Source organism: Penaeus monodon, chromosome 41, assembly GCF_015228065.2.
Source record: "Penaeus monodon isolate SGIC_2016 chromosome 41, NSTDA_Pmon_1, whole genome shotgun sequence".
NCBI lineage: Eukaryota > Metazoa > Arthropoda > Malacostraca > Decapoda > Penaeidae > Penaeus > Penaeus monodon.
Genome location: NC_051426.1, coordinates 13,097,550 through 13,110,029, shown reverse-complemented (window position 1 = coordinate 13,110,029; position 12,480 = coordinate 13,097,550). Strand labels below are relative to the sequence as shown.

Here is a 12,480-nt window from a genome sequence, read left to right as displayed (position 1 = left end):
ATATTATATATATATATATATATTCATACACACAAACCTTTGAGGCTTGTGGTTTAGAGGCGACTGTGAAAATAGCAGTCAAACGCGAATCCAGCGGCTTTACCAGGACTTCAACAGAGCTTGATTTGAAGCAACTCGAAGCGAAGTTCGAAGCGATGCGAAAGACAGCACGGGAGTCGCCATCAACGCGGACTACGGTGGGGAATCGTAAACCATTTGGTCTTCATAGTTTTGAGGGAAACAGATGGAGCCAGAAAATAAAAATGACAGTGAGGGAAGAAGTGAAATGAAGAAACCACCAACTTGACCATTCATAACTACAATTTATGTGCTATAAGTATTACATATTATAAGAAACATCGCAAGTTCAGAAATAAATAAATAAATAAAATTGTACTATTTTGTAAGCAGAAAATACAAAGAAAACAAGAAAAAAAATCGTTAGAATTTCTTTATGAAAACAGTGCATCTGAATAATACATATCAGCCTATGAAACCTAAGACATGCTGCAATAGCCACAATAATTTTTAAAAATTCATTCTTGCTTGAAATTGAATACAAAGCTGATCACGTGGGCCTTCGGGTTCCAAAATGGAATATGGATGGTTCTCGATCCTGAAAATAAAAAAAAAAAGTTAGAAACAAAAAGTATAATAGCTACATTATACATACACATGCACACCACACACACACACACACACACACACACACACACACACACACACACACACACACACATATATATATATATATATATATATATATATATATATATATATATATATATATATATATATATGCATGTATATGAGATGGTGAGATAGGGGAAACTACTGACGCAACTTTCAGTAAAATACATTCAAGTGTTTGTGAAAAACTTTTTTTGGCCGCTTTTGAAAACAACAACGAAATTCTCACGGAAACGATAAAAGTCTGTGTGTATAAAGAGTAACTATATATATGTGTGTATATATATATATATATATATATATATATATATATATATATATATATATACATAAAATATGCGGACACACATATGTATTCATAACACAGAACAGCCTGATTATAAGATATTATATGCTAACGATAATACTAAAAATTATGATAATAATAAAACTACATTAGTAAAAGGAGAAGGAATAGAGACAATAGACAACAATAACAGTAATAATAATAATTATAGCAACAACAACAACAACAACAACAACAAAACAACAATAATAATAATAATAATAATAATAATAATGATAATAATAATAATAATAATAATAATGATAATAATAATAATAATAATAATAATAATAATAATAATAATAATAATAATAACAACAACAACAACAATAGTAACAATAATAAAAACTACTGATAATAATGACAATAATAATAAGAAAAAGAGAAAATCATAACGGTATCTCTGGATTCGGAGCGTGCGATAGAGTGGATTGAAGCGCAGAGTATGATGGAGGACACCCTGGATACACTACGGTCCTTAGCAGTGCACGTGGGGTTCCGGCAGAGAAGGTGTCAGTACATCAGCAGAACCGGACGAAGGAGAAGAGGCTAGGGGTCAAGAGGAGTCTGTAGGACCTGCAGAGAAGAGAAGCTGTGGCGGCAGAGAGGGGCTGACGGAGTGGACAATGATCACCTTATGCCCAGTCACTAAGCGTGTTATGGAGAGGCAGGATCCTCCGGAAGTTAGGCGACCAAGAGATGAGTCTTAATGTTACGTAATACAAAAGATCTCCAGGGTGTGGGTTCGAATCCTCAGGGATGTGAACATTTCTCGAGCCTCAGATCACATTAATTGTGTGATTGCGGTATGTGGTCAACAAACATGAATATCGCTCATTAAGTAGTTAATGAATTTCTCTCGTTTTTAAAGATTTGTGTTGTTTCAACTGCAACGAATTAAATGCGTTCGTGATTTTATCTTATCACGAATATCATTCCATTTTATCTCGTTCCTCCGCTCGCCCCGACCTGACCTCGCTTTCTCTTTTCCTGGTCGGTGGCGACGTGAAAAAGGTCAAGAGATGACCGTTAAGTTTCCCGTAATTTGGTTGTTGTTGTTTTATAACACCTAGGGGATTAACTGTAGCACTGTTACATTGCTTTTTGGTGACACGTTCTATCGGCTCTAGAACGGAGCGTGTAACACAATTTCATTAAAATTTATTATTCTGAATATAGCTAGGATCTTTCCCCATATCATAGTGCACAAGATTGCCCGATATTACCCCGGGGTTCGTAAACGCCAAATAGATCTGCGCTCTGCCGTTCGAAAAGTAGGTACAGGTAAAACTGAAGTTATTCGTTCGATCGGTAACTTTTGAGTCGGTGTGACCCACAGTTACATCCATTAATTAATGTAGGACTAGGGTTTAATTAAGCTAGAATCATTATTCGCTTATTAATCAAGACTGCCACGACGGAGTTCAAGTCACCGCCCGGCGCGTTGTTCCCATGGGCAAGAAACTTCACCTCGATTGCCTGCCTAGCCGCTGGGTGGGCAAGCCACCCCAAGTCAGTGCCAGTCCCAGAACCGGGTAAATAGAGATGGTGACTCGATAAAAACACCGGCAAACCACCACTCTAAATTGCCAAGAAAACCATGGAAATCCATGATTGCCAACGTCCTTGTAATACAGGGCACTTGGAAAAAAAATAATTCCCGGGCGATCGTGTGATTCGTGATAATTTAGATACCCTTAGGGAACGTCACGAGTGCCCATCACAGATACGCAGAAAACAGCAGGTTATTTATAGATTTTCCTGGCTCCGTTTGCTTCAGTGTACGGCATTTTGGGTATAGGTTATAGGATCCCCCCATTGATGAAGTCTAACATACATAGGTAGACATGTACCTCGGAAGTTCAGATTTTCTGACCCCGAGAAGATTTGCCTGCTATAAAGTTGGCAAATATTTTTTTCATATCACCATTCATTCATGCATACATTCTGTCGCATATCATTATGTGTTGAATTCAATGTGGTAGTTGAAATAATTTCATATAGCTAGCATTGCTAATTTACCTCAGTTTTGTTATAGTGAATGTTAATATTCGTGTTTGTGATTCATTCTCTGTATGAGGTCACTCTCACTTTCACTCTCATTCAGAGCAGGTGTTAAGCCGTCCCATGATGAAGTGGACGGGCGCTGCCTGTCAAGACGCCTGTAGATCCAGCGAAGAACCAGGAACTCGCCAGCACAGGTACCAGTCGTCCAAGATGCTGTGGATGGGCGACGCCTGGCGGACGCCCGCAGATCCGTTCAACTCCAGGAGCTCGTCAGCGCAGGAATCAGGCGCCTTGGATGCCGCCCCTGCCCAAACGCCCATAGATCCAGATGAAGATTACGAGGAAGTAGAGATTGAGCATACCGTTGTGAAGGACCTGGATGAGATCTGTGAGGACGTGTGAACGAGGACGCCGCCGTGTTAGGCCTGGACGAGGACTATGAGGAAGTCTAGATGAATCCGAAGTCAAGGAGGACCTGTGCGAGACTTTCGAAGACGTGTGGACGTCGAGGACGGACAGATTACACCGAGGACCAGGAAAAAGAGAACAGGGACGAGCAGCCACAAAGATGCACCAGGACAACGCACGCAAGAACGAGACGACCAGCCAAGTTAGGTCACCCTTGAGACAAATCTTAGGCGCCTCGAGGGTGAGGCGCAAGTAGGTGGCCGAGGAATATGGCATATACATGTCTATTTCTGTTATCAGTGGACCACGTGGCTGTTTGCCACGTGGCTCCAAGTCCCGAATAGGAACCATTCACTCAGCGAGTGCGTAGATGACGATGTTATCTGACCTCGCTTGACCCGTCAGTTCGTCACCAGCGTCCAGCATGGTAAGGTCGGCCTAGCCCTCCCCCTCCGGGCAGGTTGACCTGACACGTGACCGCTTTTATGCATTTAGACATCGTCTCGTGTGTTCCGTTACTGTGTTGAACTCTTATCAAATAAAGAGTTACGCCGTTATATAAGTATCACTACCCCTGCAAAGCCATTGTAATTGGGTTCTGTACCCGTTATACCGATAAAGGAGAGAGAGAGAAAGAAAGAGAGAGAGAGAGAGACAGATAGACAGACAGACAGAGGCACAGACAGGGGTAAAGGTTAGCATATTTAGGACCAGAACGACAATCATCAAAAGTAAATCTCTTTGACCTCCGGCCCACCTGCTCCTCCATGGCCTTCCACAGACGCTCGAGGTCGGTGTTCCTGTCGAGGACGCTGCAGCCGTCGGGTCCCTGAGGGCGAAGGTCGTCCTCGTCCTTCCCTGAGAAGGGGGAGAGGGGGAGGGAGAGAGGGAGAAGAAAAGGGAGGGAGGGGGAAGGAGAGGGAGGGGGAGGGGGAGAAGGAGAAAGAGAAGAGAGAGAGAGAAGACAGGGAACGGGAGAGAGAAGAGAGAGGGAGAGGGAGAGGGACAATGAGGGGAGGATGGAGGAGGGAGTAAGGAAAAGAAACGGAGAGGGAAAGTGAGAGGGAAAGGGAGAGGGAGAGATAAGAAGGAAGCAGACAAGAACACTTTTTAGAAAGATTCAAATTTATTGATATGGGAAAGATAACTAAATGTAGGTACTGCAGGTGAGATAATATTCAGTTTAATTCGACGTCATAATTTTCATGTTGTTCGATGGGGGGGTGAGGGAAGGAGGGGGGAGGGAGGGAGTGAAAAGGCGTGATGAGAGGAAAGAATGGGCGGGGGGGTGCTAGGAAAAGGGAAGGAGAAGGAAGAGAATGTAAGTGGGAAGGAGAGAATAAGAGGGAAAACTTCAATTCGATAATAACAAAATAACTACAACAAGCCATAAAAGTATAAGAAACCGTAAAAAAATATATATAATCCACGTGTCTACAAAAATACACGTATTCTGCTACAATTACCATATGATAAAAAATATAAAAATCCTCAGTAACCATGAAAACCACCTTCCCACCGACCAAGAGCATCGCACCTTTCAGTCCGGCCGGAAAATGCACGAGATAAAGGTCGACATAACTCAGCTGCAGCTTCTTTAACGATGACGTCAGGAATTTGGTTACGTCATCAGCGCGGCAGCCAATCATCGGGAGCTTCAGTGATAAAGGCAAAATATATATATGGTCAATATTATTGCATGGTGATAACGGTTTAAATGCATGATATAGATATATGGAGTCAAATGATATAAATTATGAATATAGATGCATGGTGATAATGATGCAAATACTTAATATAAAGAGATGAAATCAAAGATGCAGATGTAGATATATCATCATGCAAAAAGAAGAACAGTATATAATTGATATTAGTAAAAATCATAATATACATAGAATATTAATGCTATCCATAGATACATGATACTAGTAGAAAATTAAGTAGATTGTGGAAGAAAAACCCACAATACAAAAACTAGATTTATTGAAAATGAGACTACAGTTTCGAAATCCACCTGGATTCCATCCTCAGACCTGAGGATGGAATACAGGTGGATTTCGAAACTGTAGTCTCATTTTCAATAAATCTAGTTTTTGTATTGTGGGTTTTTCTTCCGTCGCATCAACACGGAAGAGTGTTTTTGTATACATATGTAGATTGTGTAAATATAAGTAGATGATATATTTCAAATAAACATTAAAATTCACGGATGCCTATACATACTTTGATACTATACTTTTTCTGTTACGTTTCTTGAAATGATACATCATTATACATGGCCACTAAAATTATTCAAAATCATTAGTGTTTCCAGCGACTGTTATTCAAAGCCTTTTCCTATCCGGCCGCTAACTTTACTTACAGTTACTACATCTGGTCACCAACATTATATAAAAACATCATCATATACGGTGACTAACATTATCAAAACTAGCATTATGCAAATTGATTATGCCATCTGGCCACTAATTTTACTCAACACCAGCATCGCATTTGACCGGTTTCGATTATGTCTTCGTCAAAAATACATGTATTTCTGAAGAAGATAGAATCAAAACCAGGCAAATATACCTCTTGTACTGTGAAGATAGTCATTCTCATTCATACCTTCTCTCTTTGTCGACATGAGTGCGGTTTATCCCCCTCCCTCCCCTCGTCACACCTGCCACGCCCTCCGTCCTCACCTTGGTGGTGACGAAGAGGTCTTCCCTGGCGACTCTTCCCTGCGAGAGCCACCTGCCGAGGACGCCCCCGATGGCCGCCTCGTTCCGGTAGAGGGCGGCGGTGTCGATGTGCCTGTAGCCGCTCTCGAGTGCCACCTGTAGGGCCTCTTCCTCGATCTGAAGGCAAGGCACTCGGGTGATAAGGATGGCGGGTGCGTGTGGTGTGTTCGTGAGACTTCCACTTAGTGCTCTGCTGTTTATTTAATCTGCTCTGTTATTTATTCCCTTTACTCTGTTGTTTGTTCTATTCTCTTTCAGCGTGATATCGAGCCTTCTTCTAAAGCGTATTTAACATGAGGCAGATTACTGCTGATTAGATTATTAATATACGGTAGATATTCTTACATAATCATGAGACAGTAAGACAAAAACATCAAGGTTAAAAGGCAAGAACCGTCTCATTCAATAGCATTGCATTTCTCTGGCTGGCAAACTAGTGGACTTTCATATAATTATAATTACGCGTGGCGGATACTTTTATATGTAGATATAGTAGTAATAAAGATCAGGTTTAAAACAAAGGACTGTCTCATTGGGAAAAAAAATCTATTTCTGAGGCTGGCACACTGGTGGAGTCCCGTTTTGCGAGGTGAATCCGGCAATTTAGACAGTGCTATGCTTATACTCACGCCGATACATACATACATACAAACATTTATAATGTCAAACAAATATTGTATTTTCCCTTAAAAACTGCATATTTCATTACTTTAATGAGCTTTGGTAGTTTCTAACAGGTTGCCGCCTTTATCACTTGTTGGGAATGCAATGCTATTGGCTACCCTCTTAAAATATCATAGGAAAACATGCTCAAAGTATTTTTTATTTTTTATCTACTACTAAAAAAATTTCATGCAAAAAATGATAAGATAGCAGAGAGAGTCCCATTAACTCTAGGATCCCCACAAACAGTATGAAGAGGCTCCAAAACTTAAAAGGTCCTTAAAAGGTTTCTGTTAAATATAATGGTGCAGTAGTGATGCGCGACCCAAAAACAACACATTTAATCCGCATAAACGGCTGAATTGACATCAACTGCACTTAGCTCAAATGCACAACACAGGCGCATATTAGTCGGCTGATCAATGCGTTTATATCTCAACAAATGGCTTTTTAAATCTCAAAGGGCCTAATAAATCAAAAGAAAAGTCAGTGACTTAAAAAGGTTCTACTGGGTAAAAAAAAAAAAAAAAAAAAAAAAAAAAAAAAAAAATTATAAGCCATCAATTTGATTGCTGTAAATGTATTTCTTAATCTTTAATTCAAGCTTTAGGCTACTTTGAGTTAAGGGCCCCCACTGCTTTGGGTTCCGGGCCATGGCCTATATTTGCATATATATAAATCCGACATCGCGTATATATACATACATAGCGCAGAAAAACTCGTAGCTTATATACATATATATACAGATACATATGTATGTATGTATATGTATATGTATACATATAAAATACACACACACACACACACATATATGGTGCTTTCAAAACGAGTATTGTAAAAAAAAAATGCTGATAAAGTAATAAGTTCAGACATTAACTGCTGTTGACTTTCAAACCATTCATCCTGATTCTTTTCTTTTTGTGTGTGGCTTTAAATGTAAGTGGTTTTGGAAATATGAATATGACATGAATATGACAACTTTCTAATCTTTTTCCCCTATTTGTAACTGCAAAAAATCTTTTACCCTTAAACAGAAAAGGCCTATCTGACTTTCTGAAAAAAATGGAAGAAATGACCAACCTGAAGCCTTCACTTGCTGTATACTCAAAATATAACAACTTCTGGTAATCAGCCACACGGAGGGATATTGCATTTATCAGTGACTTTTGGCCACCGTATATATATATATATATATATATATATATATATATATATATATATATATATATATATATTGTGTGTGTGTGTGTGTGTGTGTGTGTGTGTGTGTATGTGTGTGTGTGTGTGTGTGTGTGTGTGTGTGTGTGTGTGTGTGTGTGTGTGTGTGTGTGTGTGAGGCAGTAGGATATGAACACGGTCGCAAAGTCCAGCTGCTCTCTCTCCCAAGCCACCATTCATTTCGTCTGTTGCAAGCTCACTACCGCAGCAGAGATCCTTGGGCCGCTTGTTTATAGCTGTCCTGCTGCAGCCCATTTAGAGAAAGGCCACAGTCGAGCCTCTTTATTTGGAACAATTAACTTTGCTTAAATCAATAATGTTCGGTGACGAGCGAAGGTTTCGAGTCAGAGGACACGTTTCTTAAGTTATGTGTGCTCCACTTGATTATAAGTGGTATACGTGGGTGATATTCTCGTCTTGTGTGTCTGTGATCTAGCTATAAGATATTCGTTTTATGAGTTTATTTCTTACACAGGGGGACTTTTTCTTCTTCTTCTTCTTGTGTTAGAGGGGGATTGCAAATTAAAACCTCTTTTTGTGCATTTATCTCATACACGAGGGGATTTTTTAGCTATTTCTTATTTATTTATTGTTATTTTTTATTTATTATTGTTATTTTTTTTTTACTTATGTTAGAGGGGGATTCCAAAACGAAGTCCGGCCTGACGCCATGAAAAAAAAATCATAAGCGAACTTGATGAACCATAGTTTCCCAGCCTCGTCGTACCTGCGCTCAACCCGCTTCGTCCTCACATTTTGCAGTAATAACCATATGTATGACAAGAGCAAATTAAAATATTGAAATATGACTATAATTAACTCTCACTCATCACTTCAATAACCCTACGATCAAGGGTGGACTGATATGATTAGATAAAGCTATGGAAGTTGCCATCACGTCTGTTACGTGAGCCATGTTGTGATTTGGGACCGATTGGTTAAACTTTATTAAAACAGAATTGATTTCAGCGAATTATGATTGATTTCAGTGAATCAGGATCATAATTTCTGTCTTAGCCGGATATATTTTTTTCCCGAAATCTCATTTTTTTCAGATTGGTATTCTGTATTAAGCAAGCGTTCGGTATAAAGCCATATTCTCGTCCTAACAATACCACAAACCCATCCATACAGTGAATGAATGAATTTCAGATTGGTAAATAAATACATGGTTAAAATAAACGCTAAATTGTGTAACTTGTGTAAAAATCAAGACAGTTTTCTTTAAAGTCATGAATATTCTTCGTTCTATGTGTAAATATGTATAAATACACACATGCACAAATACATAAATACATACATACATGTGTGTGTGTGTGTGTGTGTGTGTGTGTGTGTGTGTGTGTGTGTGTGTGTGTGTGTGTGTGTGTGTGTGTGTGTGTGTGTGTGTGTGTGTGTGTGCCACAGGGAGAAGCCGACTGTCGAGCCGAAACATCACTCACGGACTTGCGACTCATGGTTGGGTAGCAACTGCGGTTTTGCAAGTGCTAGCTAACATCTTCACTTCTTACTGCTGATTAGATGCAAATAGCACTTGTTAATTAGTCAAATACGAAGAACAGATGGTGGATATTGCCTTTTCGAGATTATTTTTTATGCTGCCGTAACGGGCGTATCGCACAAACATATTTGATATAAAACTTGAAGGCATGTTGTATTGTTTACTAAGCTTAAAAAAACGTGGAATCTAGAGACTGAACTAACGCGGGAAGCTTGACTGCCATGTGGATTAGAACGTCAATTACCTGCCGGTTTATGTTTCCTCAATGTTTTTATAGTTTCCAACAGTTCTGTCCCTGCGTAGCAGCGAGTTTTGCGAAAGTGAGTTTCGCCCAGGCTGCATGCCACAGCCTCTTTCAGCTCTTCATAGATAATTCATCCTATTACCATAACGGAATGCCTACCGTGGCGGCTACGTTTCCATGGAATAAGGCGCAGGAAACCCTCTTCGCCGGTGGCTGTCTGTGATCCCTGCCTGAGGCCGCGTCTGCACTGGCAGCGAGCAGGTGCAAGGCAGGCGTGGTGGGAGCGAGTTGACTGTGGCTGATCCTGTCCTCCATGAGTAAGTTCTTCATGAGGAAACTGAGTTCAACTTTATTTTCATTATCTTATGTGTTGTCTCCCAATGCCACCGTTGACACGCTATAGTGAAAAGAGTATCGCTTCATCCGTCACGCACCAGGCTGTGTTAAGTCGAAATAAGGGTTAGTTATGCCAAGGTAGGCTGGGTCCCGAGCCAGTTTGTGCTCAGGGGAAATACTCATCTGACAGACAGCACAGCATTGAAGGGAGCAACCCTTGACAGGACTGTCGAAAGACCTAGGCGTGACTCACAGTAACGGATTTCACACACGTTCACACACATACTGTAAGGTATACACCTAGCTTAAGGCCAGGTACCAGTCCGTAAGGAGGAGCCGTAAGGCAGGAGAGGCTTAGGGACCAGGTGAGGAATAAAGTTAAGGGTCCCGTTCACTCCTCTTGAAATGGGACAATAACTCCTTTGAATAGATCTAACAATGTTGCATTTATCCTTTTTCTAGTGTCCTTCCACTGTAGTGATAGTAGCAGTTGTAGTAGCAGTAGTAGCAATAGTAATAGCGGTAGTAGTAGCAATAGCAATAATGGTAGTAGTAGCCATAGCAGTAGTGATAGCAGTAGCAATGGCAGTAGTGGTAGCACGAGCAATAGCAATGGTGGTGGTAGCACGAGCGGTAGGCGCAGAAGTATGTGGTAGAAATAAATGGAGTAACAAGGTAAATCACTCGGGAATAAGGGTAAAATAACGAACAGAAAAAGTAAAGATAAAATACCGATAGCTCATTAAAAAGATCAGTAAAAAGATCAATAAAAGCTAAGTAAAAGATCAGTAGAAGATCAGTAAAAAAGAGATCAGTAAAAAGATCAGTAAAAGTGTAATAGAGGATACAGTAAGTATTCAGTAAAAACTAATAATGAAACCATAAACAAAAAAGTAAAATTCTGTAATACGTTACTTTCACACGCACACACACACATACATACATATGTGTGTGTGTGTGTGTGTGTGTATACTTAAAAGATTAAGAGTGATAAAACGAAAGGAAAAAAAACTAGTATTTAAGGTAAGTAACACTGGTTTTACGTTTAAGTTATTTCAGCTACATCTATGAAAAGTATTATTTCAATTGCCTTCATTTATGCTTAAGTAACACATCCAGCATTTTCCAAACGTAGGCAAGTAACAAAGAGCCAGTACAACCTTTGGTGTAGTTTGCAGAGAGAGGGGATGTGACAAACAAAGTTCCAGTTGACACTTTATTTGTTCCGTTCCTGGGAACTCCAAGAACTCGTGACGTCACAACATATTGAACCATTTTCCTCATAAATAACAAAATAATATCAAGTAAAATACATATCGTTCTTGAAATTATTCATTCCACATGAAAATATCAAAATCATTAATGAAAAGCTATAAAAAAAAAAAACAGAATAAAAGAGTTTATGGATAAATTAAAAACCGACTAAAATCATAAAACAGTAAAATTGAGATCGTTGAATTTACAAAATATTCATTAATAAAATAAGATGGTAAAATAAGTCATTGGTAGAAGGTTAAAACATTAATTAAAGAAATTATTCAAAGCGGTGATCATTAAAAAATGCAGTGTCACGTTACGAATTGAAAAAAAAATGAAAAAAAATATATAGGAGTAAAACATGACCTTTCGTAATACAAAACGAATTAAAATACAAATTAGATACATGAACTAAAAGTAGAAAAATAAAACTAACAAATACAATTAGTAGAAATAAAAGCGAAAAATGAAAGGAAACGGGATGGGGTGAACTACGGGAATCACGCGCAGGTGATACAGGTGTGTATGTGGAGTGACAACTGGAGTGCCACGCCCCCTCTTGGTGAATGGTACATTCCACAATATGTAGAAAAAGAAGTGAAATGAAGGATTACAATTTACCTCTAGAAGGGCATTTACCTCTGGAGGAAACGTCCTTTCTTAGGCCGAGTCCATACAGGCTGGTATGAAGTTTGACCAGGATATTTCCACACTGGTAGTGAACGAGCGCGTCAGCACGGAATGAATTAGCAGTTCACTTTTTGTCACTTGAACTTAAATTAATAATAAGGGAAAAGTTCACTCAGTTACCTAAAAAGAGCTTATTCAGTAGATACACAACCGCCTCCACGCCCTTGCTCGCTGTCAGTATGGTCACGCCCTTGCGGGATCACAGGCAACCACTAGCCTTTCTTCCACAAAAAAACAAGCGCCCAGAGTAACGTGGCCGCTCTGGTATTTCGGAATAAATAGTTATTCTGAATTTGGGGAACCGTTAATTACGGGAAATCGAAATACGATTTTCGACTTTGCATTTATAACAATGAGATGAATTTCCCTCTAAAGAGCTGAACGAGGCCTGACAATGCGCCCAGCCGGAACTCCCCTT

At 39.6% G+C, this 12,480-nt stretch overlaps 1 protein-coding gene across 1 annotated transcript; it reads right to left on the bottom strand.

The window, feature by feature from the left end:
* Positions 1-531: 531 nt before the first annotated feature.
* LOC119598393 (aldo-keto reductase family 1 member C18-like) lies at positions 532-9,491 on the bottom strand. Its single transcript, XM_037948037.1, has 6 exons — positions 9,477-9,491; positions 8,238-8,314; positions 6,115-6,346; positions 4,968-5,085; positions 4,188-4,288; positions 532-616 (listed from the first exon to the last, which is right to left on the bottom strand). The coding sequence occupies exons 1-6, from the start codon at positions 9,489-9,491 to the stop codon at positions 569-571; spliced, it is 591 nt and encodes a 196-aa protein (XP_037803965.1). The 3' UTR covers positions 532-568.
* Positions 9,492-12,480: the final 2,989 nt, after the last annotated feature.

Bases quoted from the DNA above. Each gene is read 5' to 3' on its own strand.
- LOC119598393 (XM_037948037.1), bottom strand. The intron at 6,347-8,237 runs GTAGTGAGCTTG...TTAAATAAACAG, and splicing joins GCCCAAGGATCTCTGCTGCG to CAGAGCACTAAGTGGAAGTC. The intron at 617-4,187 runs GTGGGCCGGAGG...TTTTATTTTCAG, and splicing joins GGAAGGCCATGGAGGAGCAG to GATCGAGAACCATCCATATT.